This window comes from Orbicella faveolata, unplaced genomic scaffold, assembly GCF_042242905.1.
Source record: "Orbicella faveolata isolate gen_17 unplaced genomic scaffold, um_ofav_v1 contig_34, whole genome shotgun sequence".
NCBI lineage: Eukaryota > Metazoa > Cnidaria > Anthozoa > Scleractinia > Merulinidae > Orbicella > Orbicella faveolata.
This window is the reverse complement of record NW_028301563.1, coordinates 7,685,630-7,712,500: the sequence shown is the minus strand read 5'-3', so window position 1 is coordinate 7,712,500 and position 26,871 is coordinate 7,685,630. Positions and strand designations below refer to the sequence as shown.

The 26,871-nt window shown below is 39.4% G+C and overlaps 2 protein-coding genes across 2 annotated transcripts in view; one reads left to right on the top strand and one right to left on the bottom strand.

Annotated features, from left to right (window-relative positions):
- LOC149104515 (pancreatic secretory granule membrane major glycoprotein GP2-like) overlaps window positions 1–26,871 on the bottom strand; it is a 290,181-nt gene that overhangs the window by 165,371 nt on the left and 97,939 nt on the right. The window lies entirely within an intron of this gene.
- On the top strand, window positions 13,512–14,852 carry LOC149104520 (uncharacterized). Its single transcript, XM_089271238.1, has one exon. The coding sequence runs from the start codon at window positions 13,512–13,514 to the stop codon at window positions 14,778–14,780; it is 1,269 nt and encodes a 422-aa protein (XP_089127364.1). The 3' UTR covers window positions 14,781–14,852.

Genomic DNA, 26,871 nt, shown 5'->3' with positions numbered 1-26,871 from the left:
TCAAAAATTAAACGCGCTTACCTGTAAGTGAAGTTTGATTGTGATTCTCCTGAGCCATTGCGTAGGAACGAAGGGATCACGTGCCCACCCATTTAGGTGTTGACTGAGCCATTGGCTCATTATCCCTACCCCTTTTTTGGGTCGGTGTTTACTCGACAATGTTAAAATTTGAAGGCAAGCTTGCTCGCGCAATCTCACGTGATCCCTTCGTTCCTACGCAATGGCTCAGCAGAATCACAATCAAACTTCACTTACAGGTAAGCTCGTTTAATTTTTGATTTCGCGTCGTCTGAGAACGTGAGTTTTCGCTTTCGTTTCCTCTGCTGTGTCAACGCTAAATAAATTCGTGTTACTAATTTCGAGGAACTTTCATGCTTGTTTTCTCTTGTTATGTGAGATATTTCATTTTAAAGGAGCGTCGAGAAATCTGAAGCGAACTCAAGCAAGTCGGCGAGCATGTGAGTACCGTGAAATATCTTTTTGAAAGCTTATGTAAATAAAGAAAGTAGCTTACTGGCCTTGAAACATTAAAAACAAACAACAAGAGGGTACTTTCTTGATTGCGGTGGGGTGGGGTCTTCCGGGCGCCACCGATACTGCAGGTCAGCAGCAGATATATTGGAATGATCACAATATGATGCTAATTACAGATGATACAGACTCCAGGTCAGAGTCTTCATCAAAAGTAAACATTTATTTACGAGTTTTGGAAATCACGCCCACCGCACTATTTTAGAATGTTTTCTCCCAAGTGCTGTTAACCGAATCATCGTTTTTCCTGAAAAAAGTAATAATCTCCAAAACCAAGGGGTGGCGGCGGGGTGGTTCCACTCTCCCCTAAAGGCCGTACACCTATGCTTAAAACAAATTGTTGTAACTAATGAATTTCAAGATTTTTCAATATCATGAATGTATTTTTTATATCCCGATGCTACACACATCTAATATTTTCCCGAAAGTGGCTCCAACATTCTCGGGCAGTTGAACTTTGACGGATCAACAATGTTTCATGCCCAAATATTTGTGAACAAGTTATGGTCATCTCAATGGCATAATAGGTTATGCCATAGCCACAGTATAAATCTGTTAAAAAAAAACCTCTTTATTTCAGCTTTAGGTGCTTATATCTCAGAAAGAGTACAAGCAGACAACATAGCCAGTTTTAAGGTAGCATTTTATTACTATATTCATACATTTTAAAGTGCCAGGAGTATTTTGCATAAGTTATTTTAAAATAGCGAAGGTCATGACGAGTTATTATCAAGGAGATTGAAATAATAATAATAATAAAAAAAGTATATATGAAATTTATTTCTAGAGCGGTTTACTCTACTAACTGTCTATGTAACTTTACAATACTAATTTTAAGTTAATTTTATTAAAGACAAATAAGAGGTGTACGGGTCGAACTATAGTCAAGTATTTCGTTATGTGATAATGACGCGCACGTGCTTAGTTTGAGCTAGCAGTGAAGAAATCAGCTTAAACAAAAGAAATGCTTAAATAGCATTTCCTCATCACGCTATAACTATTAGATAATGCTATTTCCATAAACTGCAACACTATTCACCTTTGTTGGTGAACTGCTGAATGATCGTTGCAATCAAGCACTCATTAAAGTCAGCAAATCAAATCTTTTCAGTAATTAGACTAAGCTAAAGCGAACAATACTCTTTAACCCTCCCCCACCCCCTCCTACTTAGGTGGTTATCTATGTAGGTACATTAACAAATTTTATACTAGATTAAAACTTTTTTTTTTTATTTCTTGTTTTTCTTTTTAAATTCCCAATACTACAGCGCAAATACCATGCATTATAATTTACCGCCTTATCTTAAATTAGCGAGCAAATATACGAGAGAGTGCACGTGAGGGAAAACATTTCCCCTCTGAAAAATGTCATCGTAACCATGGTTGCATGAGATAAAAACGACATAAAAACACAGACAATATAACAAAAAAAAAAAAAAAAAAAAAAATCCGAAGACAAGGACGTAAAAGAAAAACAAGCAAACGTTAGCAAAATGTAACACACATCAAGGTTAAGAAAGAGACATGATAACAAGGAAACGAACAAACACACAAATAAGCGAGGTAACGCAACGAAACACGAGACACACTAGTAAATAAACGACCAATTATTATTATTATTATAAATAAAGTTTGTTATTATTATTATTATTAGTATTATTAGTATTATTATTTTATTATAACAATAATTTTATTTAAAAATCATCGAATAGTTACAAAACAATAATATTTGAAAAAATTATTAAGTTAATATGCTAGACCTTTCACCTCGCTTTCTTCCAATAATAAGCGGTGTTCCTTCACTTTCATCTAGTCTTTCAGCCATTACGTTATAATGGGGAGAGTTAAAACGGCAGACTACTCAAAATTGCTGCAGACCATTTTGACTCTCTTCTCAGCAGACTGTTTATAAACAAAGAATTAAACAAACAATCAAACAAACAAACAACTAACTAAGAAAAGAAGACCAAGGAAAACAAACGTCCGGCAAACACGTCTAAAAATAGTCATCGATATCTGGCTTAACAGTAAGGCCATTTGTAACTGCATTAGTCAGTGCCACAGTAACGGAAGGGACACGCCCTGATATCAAAGAACCTGTAGATATAGTAGGAGGTGCAGTTCTTTACTTCAACGGGGCCTCCCTTGGCGCAGCCTCCGTGAAACGTAGTAATACAGACTTGTCTTTTGACTGTACCCTCAGCCACTGTAGGATGACCATCACTCAACCAGGCAGAGGAGGGCGCACCACATTTTCCAGTCCCTGGGGATGTAGTTACCATTTTTGTGTCTGCAGCTCCTTGGAAACGGTACCAGCATTTCCAAGAGAGGGTTGCGTCACATTTGCCATCATCTGTTGCATCGTAATCATATTTTCTTTCTGCATCTGTCAGACTTTGGTAATGGTGACATACATCAACTAGAAAAATAAATGTACGTAAGTAATCGACGATTATCGTTTGAATTACTTATGCACAATACTATATGCGCTAAAAATAACAACAACAACAACAACAACAACAAAACAGGTATCACAAGTTGACAAGTATATCAGTGAAATAAATAAAGATATGAATAGTAACTGAAGGCCAGTGCAATCTCAAAGTATTTTCAAATATCGTGAATCCTTAATTACTCGAGCCTTTATAGGATTACTCGATTATAGTATAAATGAGAAAGCGTACGAACGCGCGCACATTAATAAATACGTTTTGTGGTGCATATCAAAAATAACGATAAATTGGCCTGCCATCAGCCAATCACAACGGATCGCGAGTTATGTCACAGTCATATAATGATATCAATAAATCATAATTAATACATGATTAAACGTTCATAACGATCTTTAGTCAATACACACAGGTTTTGCGTTCCTTTTGATAAGCCATTTCAAACTTTTTCAGAACCAAAAAAAGGATAAAATAATAAATGCAACCACACTTCGTAAATCACAGTCTAGTTCGTTTTCACACGTACGGCCTCATCAAAATTAGAAAGTTCTCGAAATCACTGTCACTAGCGGAAGGCTTTTGTTTTAACAGAGTATTTCCTATGAGACACCCTAATTCAACACGCGTCCATCCACATCCCAGCTGTGCAAGTGTAGTGAGGTCCTGTCAAACAGCCTTCTCGACTGACAGCACAACCGAGTTTTCGTCCACCGAGTTTTCTTCCACCGAGTCTTCTGCTGTTCGTCAAAATAACAGTGTGGTGCTGGCTCACGACAAGACTGGAGTCCGTCTTCAGCAATTGCACTGTGCACACAATGTGAACATCATTTTCAACAATCCAAACCCCGCTACTTAACTTCTGGCCTTTGACCTTCACCAACCTAACCTGTTTACTAGTACTTGAGTATTTTGACTTTGTTCGTCAACATTTTCACGGGCTAGTTTTGCAATCGCAAAAATAAGGTCTCGTAAAGTACTAAAATCGCAAAATTTTAGTGGAACACGGTTCTTCTTTGATCTTCGACAATCGTTACGAGCATTTGGGTTTCTTGACGGACTTACTTTAGAAATCGTATTTGCTACAGCGCGCTTTCGACTCCTAGTCAAGAGGTCTTGGTTCAAGTCTGGTCGGGGTCATTATGTTCTTGGACACTTTACTCTCAGAATGCCTCTCATTATCCGAGGCCCGGTTGCCGATTAAAGTTAATCCAAGTCTACAACAAATTTTGACCACTATGATGACGCATATCGTTATCGATAAGAGTACAGACAACGTTAAACCACATTCGATCGTTTTGTTTTGTTTTGTTTTTTTGTTTTTTGTTTTTTTTTTTTTTTTACCACAATATCAACCTTAAAGAAAATGTTTTTTTTTTTTTTTTTTCCAGAGCTCGAGCTGGAAAAGGCATTGCGTGACACATTGACGCGAGCAGCGTTGTCTGCACTCTTATCGACAACGGCAAATTAGCCAATCAGATTGCGAGATTAAAAGCAATTGCGGTTGAATATCTTTTCCGAAAGGAGAACAGTTTTCCAAGAGCGTAGCTTGAAGAAAACTGTGAGCTTTTGAGGAACAGATAATGTCCAAGGACAAAAATGCGAGCATATTTTCGCCCCAAATGGAGGCTATTGTGTTTATTATCCTTCAAATATTTTTCGCAAAACTAGTAATTTATAAAATTAGGGAATTTCACTCGGATAGTCTCCGCTTTTTGCTAGGGAATATTCAGTAACGTGATAAATTTACTTTTAGACTAATCGTGTGCGAGCGAAAATATTTGATGGCTGATAAACTGAGATATTCGAGAGTGTCAAAGTAGATAAGTGGGCCAAAAAAGTTTCACATGAATCCTAGACTCAAAGGAACTGGTGAATTTGTGGTGGACGATAATTCGTTTCTTTAAAACTCAGAAAGTTTCAAAAGTTGATAGCCGAAATTCTACTTCTTTCATCTTCTTTCGATTCATCTTTTCTTTACTGCGTCTCCCTGCTTGGCTTCCTAGAGATGACTCTCATTAAGAACTCAGACATTATTTTAACCATAAAAACCCTAAATACCTCAGCTCGCCCCGTGTCTCATATGTCTGTCTCCTTGCTTCAGGCCACCCTCAATATCCAACCCGAGGAAAGAGGTCACAGGTTTTTAAATCTTTAAAAGAATATAGGACATACAAGCAGGGAGATTGGGGCGGGTTGGGCTGAAGGGGTGAATGCGACCCGCTCGACAAGTTCTTTTCGAAATTTTGAATAGATATTTACCTAAACCTTGGAAGCTCTTCCTGCCAAAACCTTTTTAAACACATTGCTAATAAGCGCACCTGTTTGACAGTTTTCCCCGATAAACCCATCTTTACAGTTGCAGGTGTATCCGTTAATGCCGTCGATGCAGGTTCCACCGTTTTTACAAGGATTACTTGCACAGTCGTCAATGTCTATAGAATTGAACGGAATAGTTAACATGTTCGAACACGAAATGTAAAGTAAAGTCCATCTCACCTTCAGGTACCGTCCAACTACTTAAGGAAAGATGTCGGTGTTAAGACTCGTAGAGAATACATGTAGGTAGGGTGGAAGGCTATGGATCCATCACGCTCCTCAGTGTTGTTTTGGTTGCAATATTAAAAGGTGTTTAACTGTTGGTTTGACGACCGTGTTGGGCATTTTAACCCATGCTGTTTAGTTTCTTTTTCTCTTCTGTTTCATGCTGTTATTTGCAAGTTTCAAAACATTTTAAAATAACTTTATTTAAATTGGACAAGAAGGTAGATCCACCATGGATGCCACTAGCTTATTGTGCACCGTTTGCAATGTTTTAACGACGACAGTGTAGGAGATATCTGTTTTGGAACCTCTGCTGCCTAATGCTCGATGTTTAGCTATGCTCGTGTTAATTGACAGCTAACTGCACGATGTTAAGAGTACTGCAGCTAGTCATAATATTTGAGATATCTTTTATACTTACTTTGCTTGCAGTTTTCGCCTTTAAAACCAGGACTGCACACACATCGATATTTCTTACTTGTTAAACCGGACAGACAAGTTGCGTTGTTTTGGCACTTCTCCTGGTTCTTTCCACAATGATTCTAAATCAAAGTAACCAAAAATAGTTAGCTTATTCTTACTAATTTTGGCGAAAATTTCGGAGCTGCATTTCGCGATTGCAGGAAAAAAATTCACAAGCAGATTTAATTTCACGGCTTTCCCATTGCTTTAATCTCCCAGTTCCTTATCCGAGGACCTCGTTTCCCTAGAAGTAGTCTGCAAGTAGAAAATTTAATTTGATGACTGTACTTAAGGGGTTTTGGCGAATTTACAAGCTGAAGATAACGGTGAATCGGAGGAAGAGAGCTAATTGTTTGAAAACTAGACCATATAAGGAGTGAACATTTTTACGGAAAAATAATCGACAATTACCAACGAACCCGCGACTAAATATCATTTAAAATTAGCCAAGGATTATTTCTGACATAGTCTGAGTTAAAGTTCCCATATTTTTTCGCGCTGTCAGTTTTTTCTCGAGCATTAATTTTCGTGATTTTTCCCGAATTTTAAGACTCGCAAAAAACGCTCGCGAAATTAATTATGGTAATAAATTTACGAAGTCAAGCAATTGTCTCATCAACTGTTATTTGACCTTTGTCGACGTACTTTTGCAAAATTTAATGTTTTTTTCTTAAGACCGTATCCTCAAGTCGCGAAATAAAACCTCGCGAAATTAAGACCCGGCGAGGTCAAGTGGGAATGAGGTATCTTCGAATGACACGATACAGTTCTTCTTTACTTTTTAAACTGAAATTCTGTTACCCGACAAAAGGCGGAAGAAAAGGAGGTATTATTACATAAAAAACGAGTGTGATCTAAGCAATTTGTGATAAAATACTGGGATATTTTGGGTGCATCGCCTAAAAATGCCTACCAAAATTTACATGAAACCTTTAACGACAACGACTCTTTAGCCTAAAGAGTATTTTGTTGCAGCACAGTATCTTATATCGATCGCAATATTCTAAAATGGATTGGCAGCTAGCTCGAGAGACTTTGCTCAGAAGGCTGACGGTGTTTATACTGGAACGATGCTACTCGTGTTTGAAACAAAATAAGTCTCCTTATAAATTTCTGTTTATCAACAGACTGCAATAATCAAAGCAAAAGGTTGCAATCAGCTGGCCAAACTGTGTCATGAGCCATGGGATTATTCGTTACATATTTATATACTGGTTGGATATGTACAGGTCAGTATTATCGTACCATTGTATTCTCTCTTTCATTTTCTATGTTTAAACAATTGACTTTTGCCTTTCCCCCGCCCCCCGCCCCCCACCCTTCCTCCCCGCTCCCCCCTTCCTCCCCGCTCCCCCCCCCCCCCTCCCGAACCCCTTCCTCCCGGCAAGGATTACTTGTGTTCTCTTCTCAGACCCCGCTTTTTTTTTCTGGCTTCAGGCCTGCTTGCTCTCGTTACTTGTTCAAGCCCGAAACGTTTGTGAGTGAGGGCTTCCGGTGGTAATATACAGTTTAACAAAGTAATTGAGAGCGCAAAGTTAAAAATTTCATAGTTGCTTACTTCGGCGCCACGATAGTAGTAAAGCTGGTCGTCCTTCAGATTCCCGTCATGCTCCATGTGAGTGGAGTTATTCAGCTCACATTCATGTGTTCCGTCAGGATCTTTGTTCCTAATATTAAGACTGACACAGTTTGCATCCAGGTAGCAACGGTATTCACACTCGTCCAAGTCATTGACAATCATAGTTTTTATCCAGTGGTTCACTAAACGTTTCTCAGCATAGTAGGCTGGAAAGTACAGCTCACGTCCTCCATCTGAAATAAATATAAACATGTTTATCTGAAGAGCTTATAATAAATAGACGAAAATTTAAAACAGGCTTTTAAAGTCTGGAACAAAAATCAATAGGCAAACAATTTAAAAAGAACAGACTTATTGAGGAATGAGTGATGAGGGGTTATTTAGATAGTATCGTTTATAAACATGCAGTATATCTTTATTTCGATTTACTCTGACCTCCACGCACAAGATTAATTTTTCGCCAGACCTTTGTCTAAACAAATCGGTGAAACTATAATTTCTAAATGGTTCGTTATTGTTGTGATACCAAATGTAAAATAACTTTCTGAAAGGGGAGTTAAAAGTGTAGTCGTAATTTTGTCTCCCGCTTGCTAAGTCTTGTAAGGATCCGAGATAACTGCATGATGTATTTCAGAGTTTACCTTTCAGTGTCATCGCTTTTTATGAGGAATTTATGACAAAATCTGATAGTAAATCGAGAAATTTCAGTTTCTAGTGGACCAGAATAAGTTTTAGGTACTTTTCAGTCCCATTTACATTTTCTTAAAGCCAAAGATAGTATTAAATAGTTGCCTTGAGTAACATTGAGAACATTTTATTTGTAAAAACTAGAGAAAATAAATTTCAAAGTTCAAAGAAATAGTGCAAACGCAGGTAAAATTTTATCATAAGTTTCATTTCACCAGTACTTTCAAGTGTTTTTTCGATATGTGCTGTTGTTAGAAATCATTTATTTTTCAGAAGAATTTTAAATTAGTCAAACAGAAGTTTGCAACACGATGTAAATAATAAGTGTATGTCCACATGTTACTCGTACCTCAGGTGAATTCCTGAGGTACGACGCTGATGGTTAAATCGTTTACTTAGTGTTTGAATGAAATTGCAAACTACAAATATTTTGAAGACTGGACACCTCGAAGCGTAATTTAGTGAAAATTAGCGAAGAACGTAAAAAGGTCTAAAACTTAAAATCGATTTTTAAAGTGCGAGTGACGGCCGGTTTGTTTTTTAATCTTTCCCTTGCCCATATCAAACGTAAATTCTCCTCTGTAAGCATCACATATTTCTCAGTTACTATCTTGTGAGAATTTGGTGGTATATCAATATGATATCCACGTTGTTTTTACCACCTGTCTATTCGGACAGCCTATTGATATTCTAACAATAGAGAGTGCTGATCACGCTTTTCAAATTTAGGTTAAAAAATTAGTAGTCGTGAAACCCGAAATTTCGCTCTACTGCAGAAGAAGGAACCGTCCCCTTGAAATATTAGCTTTTGTGGACTGATACGTCAGATCAAGTCTTATGGAAAATTTCCTTGCTACAAGACCGAAATTAGATTGCCTTAAATTTGCAAATGGCTAATTAATACAAGACACGACGTCTACGTTGGATTTACATCATCATCGGTTTTAACCTTTGGCAAGTTTTTACAAAATAATTCCCATTTAATTCCATAACAATTTTACTATTGCGTCTAGACCCCGGCAAACTTCTCTTTAGAATTTGCGGTTAAACAACTTCTGCTAAGAGTATTGTCATTTCAAATTAGCGGTGGGTAATGATGAGAATCACGGCAATTTTAAAATTCTGTATTCCTATCGATTTTTTTTTTTTTTTATGTATTTTTCTGATACTTTCACGAGTGTTTCTGTAACTTGGTCCTGAACCACAGAAACAATTTGCAACATTATCACTATCTGGGCCAAGTCTTCTTTATTAAAACTTTCCTGAAATCACCAAAAAATGCTTTATGTAATATATCTAGTTTCAAGTTTCCTTGGGCGCTTATCACTCCTTAAATTAAGCACTTTAAGACTCTTTCGGTTGCGCACTTTAACACTCCTTAACTTACGCACTTTCAGACTCCTTCAATTGCGCACTTTAACATTCCCTGAATTTCGCACTTTAAGACTCCCTAAATAGCACACCTCAAGACTCCTTAAATTTCGCACTTTAAGACTCCTTAAATAGCACACTTCGAGACTCCTAAACTTGAGACTCCTGAAATTGCGCATTTTAAAACTTCTCGAATTGCGCAGTTTAAGATTCCTTAAATTGCGCGTTTCAGCCTCCTTAAATTGTGCACTTTAAGACTCCTGACATTGCGCACTTTAAGACTCCTGAAATTTCCCACTTTAAGACTCCTGAAATTACGCATTTTACGACGCCTTAAATTGTGCACTTTAGGACTCCTTAACCTGCGCTCTTTAAGACTCCTTAAATAGTGCATTTTAAGACTCCTTGAATTGCGCACTTTAAGACTGTTTAAATAGCGCACTTTAAGACTTCTTAAGTTACGCACTTTAAGATTACTTAAACAGCGCACTTTAACACTCCTTAAATAGCACGATTTAAGACTCCTTAAATTGTGCAGTTTAAGGCTTCTTATGTTACGCACATTAAGAGTAGCTTCGTCTAAATATCAACTAGACTTGGAAATAGCGAAAAAATCGAATTTCTTCAAACTCGCCCAGAATGAAGCCCTACGGGTACTAGTTACAAAAATATTGTTTTAAGCTCGATAAATCAAAAATTATTTTTTTTCCGCAATTTTTTCGTTTCGATGCCCCAAATCGGCCAAAATCCATCGAAAATGAGCGGCATATTCAGAGGCTCGTAAACTCAAAAGTAAAAATCTTCATTACAATCTGATTACACGTCGTATTTGTACTTCCTTTCTTGTCTATTTAGAGCTAAATAGATCGTGATTTGATTGGAACAAAAATATTTGATGAATTTTCTAAATTAACGACCCAAGACAGCTTTACAAGAGGTCTACATTTAGCCTATTTTCAAATGCTAAAAAGGCGTTCTGGTACACGGCTTTTCCCAAAACGCCTAGTTTGGTCTGAAAGAGCATTGTTTCTTCTTCAAATCAGTGAAATAAAATTTTTGGGTAAATAAAATCGCGAGCGCTGAGATAGCGAACTAAATGCAGCACTTCTTCCTGAAAACGTGACCTTTGACCCAAGTGTAACGAAACCGATTACTGCAAGAAAACCCGGAAGAAAAGCAAACGCTTCGTTATTTTGAAACAATTTCTAGGGATATCTCTCCGAAACCATGATTGCAAGAAACTATTTCCAGATATGAAATCTTCCAGGGTCAAAAAAGGAGCTAAAGGGCGCATTTTGACACAATAACTTTGTTTGCTGAGAATTGAATTGAAGTCAATTCCAGTGAAATTTGCAAACTTGAAGTATGTTAGCCGATACTTACCTGAATATTTATATTTATAGAAGAGTCGTCTTCTTGGATTAACCTTCAAAAGAAGCTGGACCCAGATCTGGAAACCTCTAAAAGAAGAAATGTTTAATGTTCCGTGACCTGCCCGCTGCTATAAATTCCATGCAGATGCCAACCGCATGTTTGTCGTAAAACCAACTGAACTCCACTGACAGTTTCCATGTGCAACCCCAAAATAGACAATCCCCAAAAATGTAAAGTGAAATTGGCTGTCTTCAAGAACAATTAGAAGCTAGAGTCAAGTTCCATTACGTTTTAAAAGTGCTTGATTTTACTTTGTTCACTCAGTAGTTACTGTCACTTTCGAATACTGTGTAGTATCGGTCACGCCAAAACACTGCAGACCGTGCAGACTGAGTAAGTTTCCCATACAAAGTCTCGTACGCGTTTGTCTTTTGAATCAAGAGTCAAATATTGCGCTTGTGCAGCCTTTGCATAAATGACAAACTTTCAGATATATTTAACACTATTTTGTAACTAGACCCAAAAAAAGGAGTCACAATGAAAAGCCCAAACAAGTGTCTGCAGTCTGCACGGTCTGCACTGTTTTGACGTGACCGATTCGCGGTATTCGAACGTGATAGTAGTGAACAAAGTCGACGCACACAAATAAAATCAAGCACTTTTAAAACGTAATGGAACTTGACTCTAGCTTCTAACTGTTCATGAAGACAGCCAATTTCACTTTACATTTTTGGGGATTGTTTATTTTGGGGTTGCACATGGAAACTGTCAGTGGAGTTCAGTTGGTTTTACGACAAACATGCAGTTGGCATCTGCATGGAATTTATAGCAGCGGGCAGGTCACGGAACATTAAACATTTCTTCTTGTAGAGGTTTCCAAATCTGGGTCCAGCTTCTTTTGAAGGTTAATCCAAGAAGACGACTCTTCTATAAATATAAATATTCAGGTAAGTATCGGCTAACATACTTCAAGTTTGCAAATTTCACTGGAATTGACTTCAATTCAATTCTCAGCAAACAAAGTTATTGTGTCAAAATGCGCCCTTTAGCTCCTTTTTTGACCCTGGAAGATTTCATATCTGGAAATAGTTTCTTGCAATCATGGTTTCGGAGAGATATCCCTAGAAATTGTTTCAAAATAACGAAGCGTTTGCTTTTCTTCCGGGTTTTCTTGCAGTAATCGGTTTCGTTACACTTGGGTCAAAGGTCACGTTTTCAGGAAGAAGTGCTGCATTTAGTTCGCTATCTCAGCGCTCGCGATTTTATTTACCCAAAAATTTTATTTCACTGATTTGAAGAAGAAACAATGCTCTTTCAGACCAAACTAGGCGTTTTGGGAAAAGCCGTGTACCAGAACGCCTTTTTAGCATTTGAAAATAGGCTAAATGTAGACCTCTTGTAAAGCTGTCTTGGGTCGTTAATTTAGAAAATTCATCAAATATTTTTGTTCCAATCAAATCACGATCTATTTAGCTCTAAATAGACAAGAAAGGAAGTACAAATACGACGTGTAATCAGATTGTAATGAAGATTTTTACTTTTGAGTTTACGAGCCTCTGAATATGCCGCTCATTTTCGATGGATTTTGGCCGATTTGGGGCATCGAAACGAAAAAATTGCGGAAAAAAAATAATTTTTGATTTATCGAGCTTAAAACAATATTTTTGTAACTAGTACCCGTAGGGCTTCATTCTGGGCGAGTTTGAAGAAATTCGATTTTTTCGCTATTTCCAAGTCTAGTTGATATTTAGACGAAGCTGCTCTTAAGACTCCTGAAATCGCGCAATTTAAGACTCCTAAAATTGCGCAATTTAAGACTCCTAAAATTGCGCAATTTAAGACTCCTTAATTTGCGCAATTAAACACTTCTTAAATTACGCACTTTAAGACTCCTAAAATTGCGCACTTTAACACAACTTAAATAGCGCTCTTAAACACTCTTTGAATTGCGCACTTTAAGACTTCTTAAATTGCGCACTTTAAGACTCCTTTTATAGCGCAGTTTAAGACTCCTTAAATCGTGCACTTTAAAGCTCCTTTAATTACGCACATTAAGGCTTTTGAAATTTCGCAATTTAAGGCTCCTTAATTTCTGCAATTAAATGAGATTTTACTGTCACGCCAGTAAAATATAGTTAATGGAGCGTGACGTACGTTCTGAATGAGCCGTTCATGGCGGCATCACTTTCTATAGAGCTAGTGAGCAGTTATATTCCAAAGGTCAACAAACTGTAAGCGTTATTGTAGCTAAACCTAAAACATTGCAGCTTTGTTATCTTCTGAACGTTATAACGTACCATAGCATTGGTGCAAAGCATTAAAGCACTATTCATGTTTAAGATGTTACACGTGTTAGGGTAAGCTGTTCGGTAGTACAGCCTTTTCTACTGGCTTACAAGCAGACGAACGTCTCCGTATAAAAGCTCGGAAAACTGTTCGGAGTCCATTCTGAGTTCGTCTAAGCAACGTAGCTATTACTTATTGTAAATCTATCGTTTAATTTTTGTAAACCTTCCATGGCTCGCTCTCGCCGCTCGTCGAATACTGCTCGGGTCGCTACCAGAAGTGAGGACCTATCGAAGCTATCCAGCGAGGTCCTCAAACTTCGTCTTCAATCGCTGAATTTGCCCATAACAGGCTCCAAAGTGCAACTCCTCGCCCGGCTCAAGCGAGCATCGACGGGAAAGGCCAGTCAATCCAAACGAAGACCTGGTCGGCCTCAACGCACTCGTCATACGGCGAACAAAACATCCACACAACAGCCGTCCACTACAGCCAGTGAAATCGACGCCACTCAAGGCCGGAGTCTCAGCATTCCGGAGGACAGCGCCCTCTCCGACCGCGCCTCGTTGTCTTCTATTGAGGACATGCTGCAGTCAGATACAGAGGAAGATCTCTTCCATACTAATCACTCTACTGATCAAAGAGACGCCCTCAGTCCAGCGCAGCGTTCTGCCATTGAGGACATTGTATCCCGGTCCGTACACAGCGCTCTGGACGCCGTTCGTACAAACAGCGCCTTCAGCCCAACGCCCTCCAGCCAAACTCTCGCAGCTTCGGGCATGGCGTCTCCTTTGGGTCTGTCGAGGCCAGTGGACCGTGATATGGAGGACAAAATACTCCGGGGTGAGTACGTTGATCTTGTCTTACTCTTACCTGACAACTTGTATCAGTCCCAGGCCCCTGAAATTCAGCTCCGCTTAGACGACTCGTCCTCAGGTCCCCTGGGTTCCCCGGTCACCATGGTTAGGAAAAGAAAACCCGTTATAGACTCTTTTCAGAAGTGGCTGGAGGCCTACATGGTGTACATGTTGGTCATTGTAACTGCCTATCCAAGACGGGCCCTTGAGCTGATTAAGTACCAGCAGATAATTAGTCGCGCGGTAACTAAATTCAAGGGTCTTGCTTGGCTTTCCTACGACCAGCAATTTCGTCGCCGTGCCTCTTCCAATTTGTCCCTTCAGTGGGACAAAGTAGACCTGGAGTTATGGACGGTAACCTTCTCGGGCCTAGCTAAGCCCCATTGCGGTATCTGCTCGAGTCCCTATCACGCTGAAGATGTGTGTCCTTCCGCTGACCCCTACAGAAAACAGCGTCGTTCCCAGACGGTGTACTTTGACTTCAACAAGTCCTCTGGGTGCCGGCGCCGAAACTGCAGCTACCCGCACGTGTGCCGCCGCTGCTACTCAAACGGCCACACCGTCCAAGACTGCCCTCAGCAACAATCCAGTGGCCAAGCCCGGAACGCGGGAGTCCCCAGACCCAGTGAGCGAAGCAAGAAGTAAAGTGGAGCAGCAAAGGCGTCATCAGAAGCCATTAGTATCCTCACCTATTGACATTTATCGCTTAGATTTAGAATTAACCGATCACCTAGATCGTAATTTTGTCTTTAATTTGCTAAGTACGCTTAAAGAAGGCGCTCGTATTGGTTATTGTGGGCCGCGTTCAGCCCGGATTTCCCCCAACCTTACATCTGCGACGCAGCACCCTGATGTAGTTTCTGCCAACCTGCAAAAGGAAGTGAACTTAGGACGGGTAGCCGGTCCCTATCCTGCCCCTCCCTTAGCAAATTTCCAGTGTCATCCAGTGGGAGTTACTCCTAAAAAACACTCAAATGACTGGCGAACTATCTATCACCTCTCCTACCCACAGGGAAATAGTATAAATGACCACATTGCCAAGGATCCCTATTCCCTGAGCTATGTTCGGGTAGACGATGCAATTCATATCCTCCAGTCCCTGGGAAAGGGAGCCTTTATGGCTAAGACTGATCTTAAATCAGCCTTTCGCCTTATACCAATCCACCCCGAAGACTGGAACTTACTGGATATTTTGTGGAAATCTCAATACTATGTGGACATGTACTTACCCTTCGGGCTTCGCAGTGCCCCGTTCATTTTTAATCAGCTCTCCGATGGGCTCGAGTGGATCCTAAAACATAACTATGGTCTCCAGCGGGTCATTCACATCCTGGACGACTTCTTCATCGCTGAAAGTTCTAGATTAGCTTGTCTTACTAGCTTCAGAACTCTTTTACGGGTATTCATGTCACTTAGGGCCCCGGTGGTAGCGTCCAAGACCATAGGCCCCTCCCAAGAAATAGAATTTATGGGGATCGTTTTAGATAGCATTCGCATGGAGGCCCGCTTACCCCAGGACAAACTTTCCAGGACTTATGACTTGCTGACATCCTTTAAGAAACGCCGCTCCGTGCGCCTGGTTGAGTTACAATCACTCATTGGTACTCTCCAGTTTGCATGTAAAGTGGTAGTCCCCGGCAGGACTTTCCTTCAACGCGCCATTAATTTAACTAAGGGTGTCCCTAGTCGTTTTCATCACATCAGGCTTAACAGGGAGTTCTTTAGGGACCTCGATATGTGGAAAGTTTTCCTCTCCAAATGGAACGGGCGCTCCCTTTTTCTTGAGTCCAGCACTACCCCTACTCCAGACCTAGAGCTCTACACTGACGCAGCGGGCTCCGTGGGGTTCGGCGGTTATTTTCAGGGAAAGTGGTTTCAAGGACACTGGCCTCCCCTTATGCTTTTGAACCGAGAGCGGGGTATAAGCATTGAGTGGCAAGAACTCTTCCCCATCGTTGTTGCCTGCGCTATATGGCACCCACTTTTCACGGGAAAACGTCTGCAGTTTTGGTGTGATAATGAATCAGTGGTATCTATCATAAATTCGGGGCATTCAAAAGCTCCCCTTATCATGGAACTGGTCAGAAAGCTTGTTCTCCTATCCATGGAACATAATTTTCTTGTACGGGCCCGTCATCTCCCTGGGGTTTCAAATGAGATTGCTGATGCCCTCTCCTGCTTTCAGATGCAGCGTTTCTGGGCCCTCGCACCCGATGCCGACCAGATTCCTTGTACCATCCCGCCTTCACTAATGACCCTTTGAGAGAGGAAGTGCTCACCTACGCTTCTTGGGGTCTTTCCAAGAACACAAATCGAGCCTACAGCTGTGGGGAAAAACGCTTTTTACAATTCTGCCTGATGAATCGTCTCCTAGGTCCAGACGGGGATGTCCTACCCGCCTGCGAGGGTACTCTTATTTATTTTGCCTCCTATCTCGCTAGAACGGTGCGTCATAGCACAATTAAACTCTATTTAGCAGCTGTTCGCAACCTCCATATCACTGCTGGGTATAGTGACCCTCTGAAGGGCAAGCTTCTTCTCCACAAGGTTTTACGCGGTATTCTGCGCTACCAAGGCGAACAGCGTATTCGCCGTCAACCGGTTACCCCTCAGGTTCTCTCGGCAATCCGTCCTGTTCTGCAATCATGGCTTAGCCCCCGGGATTTCTCCATGATCTGGGCCGCTTTCAATTTAGCCTTTTTCGCCTTCCTGCGATGCAGTGAATTTACCTACAACGGTGTTCGCAAATTTAGACCGCTTTTTGATCTTTCTACTGATTGTATAGCCTTTCATCCAACCCTGGCATGCCCGCAGCGCATGACGGTGCAGCTAAAATCTTCAAAAACAGATGTTTACAGGCGAGGGCAATCTCTCACCATCGCTCGCACTTCGTCCACCCTTTGCGCGGTCTCGGCTATGCGAGAGTACTTTCTCTTAGCACGGCCGCAACAGGGTCCCTTATTTTACTTCCAGTCAGGTAATTTGCTTACTCGGGGAGCGGTTTCGCACCTTCTACGGGACAGTTCGAGGGTCGCAGGTCTTCCTTACCAGAGTCTCAAGGGCTATAGCTTCCGCATAGGTGCTGCGTCGGTTGCCGCTGCTGCCGGCTTGCCAGACTGGCTTATTAAAGTCGTGAGTCGCTGGTCCTCAGACTGTTACCAGCTTTATATAAGAACTCCTCAATCTACATTAGAGTCAGTAGCTCCCAGGGTGGCTAACATTGTTGAACGTTTCTCGCCGAACTAGCTTCTCACCGGCTTCCATGGCTTGGGGGGATGCATTGCCTTGCATGCATCAGTGGCGGTTAAGTCTGCGAAGCGACCTCCCCCAAGCTTGTTGTTTTTTCATCGCCTTTGAACATCGCTTGCTAACCGATACTCTTGTCCGATCCAGCACGTGCTGTCTGTCATTCAGCTCGTAGTGCTGGGGAGATAAGTGAGGTTGTTTTGTCACGCTATCGCCGGAAGTCGCATGGGCTAACCAAACGCAAGGCAGTGTTCCCCCATTAACGCCATCACGAGTTGTTTGTATTTGAGTAATAGCTCTGGTTCAATCGCAAGTCGCCACGGTTAACTTACTTTCGCTAGGAACAACGACATTAAACACTCCTTAAATTACGCAAAATTGTGCACTTTAACAATCCTTAAATTGCGCATTTAGGACTCCTTAAATTGTGCACAATAAGACTCCTTAAATCGCACACCATAACACTCCTTAAATTGCGCGCTTTAACACTCCTTAAATTTCCTCTTGTTATAATACATATACAAGCAGCTGACTATTACCCACTGCACGATCTTGAATTCACGTTAATTTATACTATGTTTTAAATTCCTTTTCCTCGGGAAAAAAAGCAAGAAAATGAAGAAAAATCAAAATATGAATTCTCTTTACTCGTGCCATCACAATGTCAACAGCACTTTCTCGGGTTCTGTGTTTGTATCGCATTATACAAGGAAGGCTTGTACATGAACGAACACCAAACCGAACAAAGAAATATCAGATCAGAGTTCTTTTGTCTGCTCAAAATTTGCCTGGCTTGTGGGTGGTTTTTGAGAAACAGCAGCAACTTCCTCTGAGATCTTTGTGAGTTTCGATCTACAGGCCAAAAGTTGCAGAGTTGATTGTTCTACTCGCGCTAGGAAACGGACTGTTTTAATGAAAAGCATGAGCCGTATATACATGTATCACAAAGTAAAATCACGTTAAAACACAATATAAGAAAATTGAAGTAATTTGAATTTGGTAAACATGGCTGATGCACGTATCTTATACATGATATGGTATTCAGATGACGCACGTATCTCATACAGGATATTGTTTATTAGACTTAAAAAGATCGAGTGACTGTCCAAGGATTTACAGTAAGCACCTCCAGTTAACTGTTAGACACATTTTCCAATGAAGAGGAAAATGCTCAGCATTAACCTTTAATCAAGTAAACATGGTTTCTTCAAACTGTTGTCATTTGCCTTTTTATGTATTAGAGGTAAAGCTAGTTTAAGATTTGTCTCACTTCCTCGTTTTACATGCTGACAATGCGGCACTTTTTGGAATTATTTAACTGGTTATGAAGACAAACGCGTGTAGCATTCTATCACATCGCTTCCAAATCTACGGCTAATCAGAGATCATCAGCGAATGTCTTGGTTCCCGATTCAACCGGTGGACTACAGACTAACCCTGGATCACAAAGAGAAGTAGATAGGCTTGCTTACATATCACTTAATTTTCAAAAGACTATTGTGACAATATCAGTTTATGCTACGCTTGATTTTCTTTATTCTCGTCATACGTCCGCGCTTGCCAGGATTAATGCGGTACAGAGAGATACGGCACTGACTCAGTGTAAGACAGAATGGAAACAATGTGATGCCTATTCGAACATATTAGTCTAAGTATAATTTCCGATTAAAGATTCGTTTCCCAAATTATCAAGAATCCTTTAACAGCCATCTTTAACCAAACTGGGGAACACTGACTTAGAAATAAAGATAGCATCTATGAAATACAAAGGAGGTAAAGAGGAAATTTTTTAAACTCACCCTGCGCCCGAGTTGGACAAGGGATTACTGAAATCCATGACACGAGAACGAAAAGCAGAGAGAAACTCATTCTTAACCTGCGGCGGATGTCTCCACTTAATAAGACTCAGATACAAGTCAATACAGTATTGAATAATCACCAGTGATGTCTTGTCGAATTAAGCTCCAGCAAAAGCTATCAACGACTAATGTAAGATGGCATGACATGGCTTAAAGTTAAAACAGTGCCCAGATAACAGACGTAAACCAATCATGTTACTTATTCGCTTGACAAGAGACTGCACTCCACAAAGTACATATAAACTTTCTGCTCTGATTATGCATTTTTAATGAGTAAATAGAATACGGTTCTTCAGTTAATTTATTTACCTACATGTAGGTTGGTTAAATACATTTGAAGGAGAACCACTCTACTGAAAGTCTGAGTTTTAGTTGTTTTGTTTTGTTTATTTTTGCTTTTTATCGAAATAAAAGGCATGGTTAAGGTCGTTACGCTAATTCACTGTCCTCAAGCGTTGATTGAATAAATTATCTGCAGTTAAACGTCAGATCAATGAAGAAAATAAATTTCTCAAATTTCGGTTTTCCTTCTAAGAAATAACATTCTTTCTTAAACTGAACGCAACGATGATTCAGTTTCATATTTCCGCTATTTAGTCTTGCATCTAGATATTTTATTGTTATACTTTCATTTGTTTGAATGTTATTTTTTTTTTTGAACATCATATATAGTTTATTGAGACGGTAACCTTCCTTAATGATATCCCTTTTTCATCCCGCGTGTTTGCCCTTAAATTTGTACATTCTACAATGAGAAAGTGTACATGTTGAATACCCAGACATGTGAAAGACTATTGGGAGAGAAAGCTACTCAAGAATCAATAAAGTAAACGACGACAGATTTCCTAATCAGAGTTTACACTTCCTACCAATGCCTTAAAACTTTAAATTTATGCAATTTTGCCCCTTGATATCAAGTTTCTGCTGATAGTTCCAAGACATCACTTGTTCCATTAAAGTAATTGAAAATTATCCCTTGTCTCATGCAAAAGGCTATAATTCCTTCTTCCCAAAAATCTTTGGAGTCTCCAACAAGCAAACAACGAGAAAGATAGAGATTTTAAAATACAAGCACTTTAGATTTACGTGTGTTAATGGAAAAGTGTTCATCATTCGACCAGTTGTTTGTTTGCACAGTTTGACGCCGTCGTGTTTCGAGGAGTTTACATTTCTATTTAAAGACGATTCGCTCAAAGGCTGTTAGAAATACATAATAAAACACGCAACCAAACTTACTAAAGTGCAGTTCATAGAAGGTCCATATTCTAAAGGAAATTAACACTCATGTTAATTGAGGTATTTGAAGTTAACGTGACCTAAATTAAGGCGAATTGAGGTAAATACGCAACAGATGTGTTTAGTTTGCCCACCATCATGTAAGTTAATTAAGCTGACTATTCTACCAAAGCTAAGAGACATTTTATTTTTGCTTTATGAAAAGTGCGAACCTTGCCTGCTAAATAAACGTTTGTTGAACTTAAATCTGCAATTAATTGAAATATCACCAAATACATTTACAACCCTATCACAAATTGGTGTAGAATGGCGACTTAAACTAATCCCGAAATTATCGAAATAAAGGCTACTTAGAACTTAATGTTTACAAATACAAGGAAAATAAAGCAGCACTTCCAGTAGAGGTTTCTCTTTCGTGAATATTCAAGCGCTTAATGCAAGGAAGAAGATGTCCAGTGAGTCCATGACATGTACAATGTAGCTTGCTAATCCCGAAATTATGAAAAGCGTTTAATGAACAATTTATGTTTAACATTTGTAAGGAAAATAAAGAAGCTGTTCCAGTAGAGAACCTTTGTTCTCTCTTGAAAGATGAAGAATTTATAAAGTTAGATTAGACGTGTGGAAAACTACATGATTGAAATACTTATTAAATCATGAGCATTCTCGTTAAGATGTTTTAACTACATGTAAAGAAGATGATTACGGTAAAAGTGACATACATCTGCCTGATATTCAAGCAGTTTCTCCCAACTGCTATGTGTGAAAATGTATGTCAGTAAACTACTGAGGAGAACAGCATATGGTTGAGTAAAACTATATTAAAAAAAAAATGCATGTCGGCAAATTTGAAAAAGAGTTATGAAGTTTTAGCTTCACCACGCTTCTCAAAGCTGGGTTTACGTCGATGGGTTTTCAACACCCTAGTGCTAGTTTTATGCTTTTCTATTTGCGTCGAATGGAAGGAAAAAAGCTTTTAGCGATAATAAAGCTTTTGTTTTGACGAGCATGACACATCTTGCAGAAAAGTTCAGTACAGACCTCAAACTCCGTTTAGTTATATAATGTTAATGAGGCTCATGTTTTTCTATATGATGTTGTTTTTTAAACAGGAAAGGCCAGGAAAACGCCATTCTTGTTTACTTTGAGAAGCCTTTCAAGTAGGCAGCAATTTTTTTCACTTCATAGGCACTTTAAAGGCAACGCAGCTTGCAAATTTTAGCAAGTAATTTAAGCATACATGAACATTTGGTTGCTTGCAAGCAAGCTTGTGGCTTAGCTCATCTGTTGTTAGGAGACGTTCAAATTAATGGTAAAATTTAGCTAATTTATTGGCAGCTCCTACTCGTCTCAATATATTCGTTCGTTCGTTCATTCCGCATTCGTTCATTTAGAAGAGATGATATTGCGGTGGCAAACAAGGTGTACGTACTTAAGAAACTCCGCGTACGAAAACTTCAAGATCATTTGACGTTTTTTTTCTTTTTCTTCTTTGGAACGAAAATGTCAGAGAAAATAGCTTACTGGTCTTGAATTATGACCTGCTTGTTAAAAGTTAATTTTGGGAAGATATTTAAAACAGTCGCACAGAAGTTTGCAATACCATGTAAATAATCTAGGTACATTTTTTTTTTTATTTGTTACTCGAACTTCTGGTGCATTCCTTCTTTATACCACATTGGACAGTGATGTTGGGACACTGGGCACCTCGAAGTCGTAATTAAGTGGCAATAAGGGAAGAACGTAAATTGAAGTCGACTTTTAAAAGTGCGAGGGGCGACATGTTTTTTTATTTAAATCTATCCGTCCCCGAGATGAAGCGTAAATTCTCACTACTAATCATCATACATTTATTAGTAATTGTCCTTGTGAGGATTTGGTGTTACATCAATATAATATCCACCTTGTTCTTGCCACCTGTCTATGCAGACAGCATATTAATATTCTGATAAGAAAAGAGGTGCCTATTAGCTTTTCAAGTTTTGTTCAAAAAATAATAGGTTTAGAACTCGCGTTTTTCCCAGTTCATACTGAGAAAAAGGAGGAACCGTTCCTTCGAATTGTTAGCTTCTGTTTGGTCGACTATTAGGGCTGAGTATTTTTTAAGAAGAAGTTTCGTGCAACAAGACAGAAAATAGATTGCCAAGGAAATTGCTAATTATACGGACACGAAAACTTTGTTAAATCTGCATCATGAACGTATTTTTTTAGGTACAGTTGTATGTATGGCAAATTTAAACGACAGTGGGTCTTCATCTTTGGCAGGATTGGCTTTAATTCTGTAATATTTTTACCCTTGCGTCAAGACCTCTTGCGTCAACCTCCGCTGAGAGAGTTCTTTCAAATTAGCGGTAGGTAAACATCATGATCAGAGCCATTTTCTTCATTACACTGTTAATAAGAATATAATAAAATTTGATGTTCCTATTTAGTTTCTTTTTATACACTTTTTTCGGATACTTTCGCGAGATTTTTTTCGAGTTATGTGTTTCTATCGGATTATGGAAGTAAACCTTCTTACAAGTACGAGCTGAAAAACCGAACAAATAAATAATAGAACAGATTTCTGTTGCTTGTGCAAATTGGCCTGCATTGCGGGTGGTTTTAAACAAACGGTAGCAAATTAACTTCCTCTAGCATGCAATTTGAATTACAGGCTAAGAAAAGGTAGGGAACATTATGCTTCTTTCGCTAAGAAACCAACTATTTTAATTCAAAGCATCGATTATATACATATGATACAAAGTAAAATTATGTTCACATCACAAGATAAGAAAATTAAAGTAATTTGATAATTTGATAACTGAATTAATCCAATTGCGACATTGTTTACAAGACTTAAAAGGATCGAGTGATTGTTCAAGGATTTACGGTAAGCACCTCAAGTTAACTGTTAGACACTTTTCCAATGAAGAGGAAAATACTCAGCATCGACCTTTTATCAAGTAAACAGTTTTTTTTTTTGTTGTTTTTTTTTTCTACTGCTGTCGGTTTCGTTTCATATTTTACTGGTAAAGCTGCTGACTTAAGAGCCGTTTCACTTCTTCGTTCTAGATTTTGACAATGCATCATTTTTTTAGAATGAATTGGTTATGAGCACAACTGCGTGTAGCATTTTATCACATCACTTCCAAATCTACGGCTAATCGGAGATCATCAGCGACCGTCTTGGCTCCCGATTCAAACAAAAGACTTAAAACTATAACCCTTGATCTCGAAGAGAAGCAGAGGGCCTGCTAAGGTATCATTTTTAGTGATAACAATGGGGTGACAGGCCTACACAACTCCTATCCACGTGTAATAGCCGCTTTGAGAGTTTTGCTCGAACTAGTATATCTTTGAGGATCTGCCCCTTTTGTATTGTACGATAGGGGGATCTTTGAATATTTCGCTAAACAATACTCCTGTTTTTAGGAGGATATTTCACCAGAGTAGAGCCGTTAGAGGTCGTAGGTCTGCGTGGCTTCCGCTGTTATCCGCGTGTAATTTGTTGAGTTTGACACCTCTGTTTTTGGCCACGTGTTACTTTTTTTGGCTCATTTGATTGCAAGATATGTTTTAAGCTCTCTGAATGTTAGCTCTGGAGGAACAAAGTTTGAAATATTCCCTGAGCATGTTGGTTACTTGCATTTTGTATTATTACGCCGGGCCCAGCTGTTTGATTTACTGTTGCAAGTTATGCTGCTTGTTATCACGGGTGTCATATTTATCTTTGTCCGGCTTCGCCAGAGATAGCTGTAGCTTGCCTTGTTGAAAGCTATGAGTCTGTATTAGAGAGACGTTCTTATGCTTCTTGCATCAATTTCATCGAGCTTTTTGTCCTTCCAGTATGTTCTTCCTGGAACTGCAAATGTAGATGTTCACGCGCAAGTCTGTGGACTGTTTTGCGTGTTGTTTATGATATTGTGTGGTTTTGTTCAGGCAAAAGCTCTGAATTTAGGAGTTCTTCCTATGATTGTTCATCCAGCTCCACGTTGTGGTTGTCATTGCTTTTATTTGCGATGTTGTCAGGTTTTCTTGAGACTGTTAATAGTCCCTCTTTTGTTAGAAGGCTCGTAGCCTTGTAGATCAGGCAAGACCGCGATTTCGATCCTTCTGGATCTCATCAATTGCCGATAACATGGAGTGGTAGAGACCAATGCTCGGTAACACTCCGCACCTGGCATATTTTTTTGGTATTATATACTCGTTCGGCGGATCGATAATTCTTGATTGTGATTGGTAGTTTTGCCACTAGCGAATGGTGGGCATAAAGTCTTCGATCCTATTGTACCGGCTTAACACTGTGTTTTCTATGATGGCTATAACGCTTATTTTTCCAGCATGTGTGATTTGAAAATATTCCATTACAAAATTGGTCAGAATATCTTGACATTAACAGTCTGTGCTACGCTTGATTTTCTTTATTCTCATCACATGTCCGCACTTGACAAGATTAATACGGTGCGGCGGAGAGATATGGCGCTGACTTTGCGTAAGACCGAATAGAAAGGGTTTGATGGGAATTCGAACAAATTAGGTATAATTTCTGCCTATCGATTCGTTTTCCAAATTATCAAGAATCCTTCAACAGCCATCTTTAGCTAAACTGAAGAAAACTTAATGAAGATACTATCTATATAAATTACAAAGCAGGTAAATAGTACATTTTCAAACTCACCCTGCGCTCGAGTTGGACAGAGGATTACTGAAATCCATGGCACGAAAACGAAAAGCAGAGAACACTAATTCTTAAATTGCGACGGATGTCTTTATCTAATCACTCTCAGATAGAAGTCAATATAATATCGAATAATCACCAGTGATGTCTAGTCGAATTATGCTGAAACAAAAGCTAACAACGACTAATGAAAGATGGCATGATATGACTCACAGTTAAAACAACGCTTTGATGTCAGACATAAGCCAATCATGTCACTTTTTCGCATGACGGACGACTCAGCAGACCACAGCTCGTATATGTTTTAATTCTGTTCTAATTGCACATTTGTAATGAGGAAAGAGGATACTGTTGTTTAATTAATTCGTTTACCAAGGTTGGCTGGATATGTCTAAAGGATAGCCATTCTTGTGTAAATGTGAACTTTTTCTTTATTCGAAATAAAAGACATAGGTAAGCTAATTCACTGTCTTCAAGCGAGATTAAAAGGGACTTTCTGCAGTTAAACTTTGGATCCCAGAAGAAAACAAACTTCAAAAATTCCGGTTTTACTTATCGCAAATAACTACGCGCAAGATGACTCAGCTTCAGATTCTCGCTATTTCTTCTCATCGCATCAAGCTTCTTGGATGGTATACTCTCATTAGTACCATATCCTCACTGCATACTCATTACCTCATTGCATAAGATTAAGTTATGGGAAGAGTCCGCGACTGATGAGGCAGTAGGCATGCAACGAGGATATGAGGAAATAGGAGCTTGGTCAACCGCCACCAGGGGAGATTGGCGGATCGCAAAAGACGACTGTCTTTGTAGAGTACAGGACGAAAAGACCACGCTTCAAGCGGACATGCAGACCAAATATAAACTCCAAATGGCGCAAAGCATTACCGACGCCACCAGCACGGGCGAAAACGGGGGAATGTTATGGAATAATAGCATGTTTTGCAATGAGCTAATTAATTATGCAGTGAGAATAGTTTGAATATTATTTTTGTGAACTGTATGGCTTATCAAGTTGGTATCGTTAATGATTTCCCTTTTTCATCCGGCGCGTTGTACCTGAATATATTTCATTTCAAATGATAAATTCTCGCTGTTGAATACCTAGAGGAGTTACGGAATATTGGGAGTAAAAGGTGCTCAAAATCAATAAGGTTTACAACGCAAGATCTTCTAGTCAGAGCTTACACTTTTTCATAATATCATAAAACTATTGCAATTTTGCTCCTTGACATCAGGTGTCTGTTGATAATTCCCAGACAGCACTTGTTCCCTTAAAATAATCCAAAATTATACCTTTTTCCATGTAACATGATGACCTTGTCCCCTTGTTCCCGAAAATGTCTTTAAGTCTCCAATAGGCGAAGAAAGCGGAAGATAAAGATTGTCAAGTAGACGTAGTTTAGCTAAACCACACGTTGTCAATACAGAAGAAATTGTGATGATTATGCGACCAGTGTTTATATTCACAGTTTGACTTCTTCATTCTTAAAATAGTTCATGTTTTTATTGAAGAAGAATTCGCGAAAGGGTTGTGAGAGAAACAGAGCACTGTCAGGGCTAGAGACAAATTGAGGTAGAGGGAAGATGCTGCGGCCCTATATGCCACGTGGCATGCAGTGGACAGTTATTAGTTATGTAGTTTACGGGGCAGGTCGATGCCGTTGCCCGGAGTGTGGCCGTCACCATGTCAAAAGGTGTGAGTTGGGGCGTTCAACGTATGTGTGAGCCA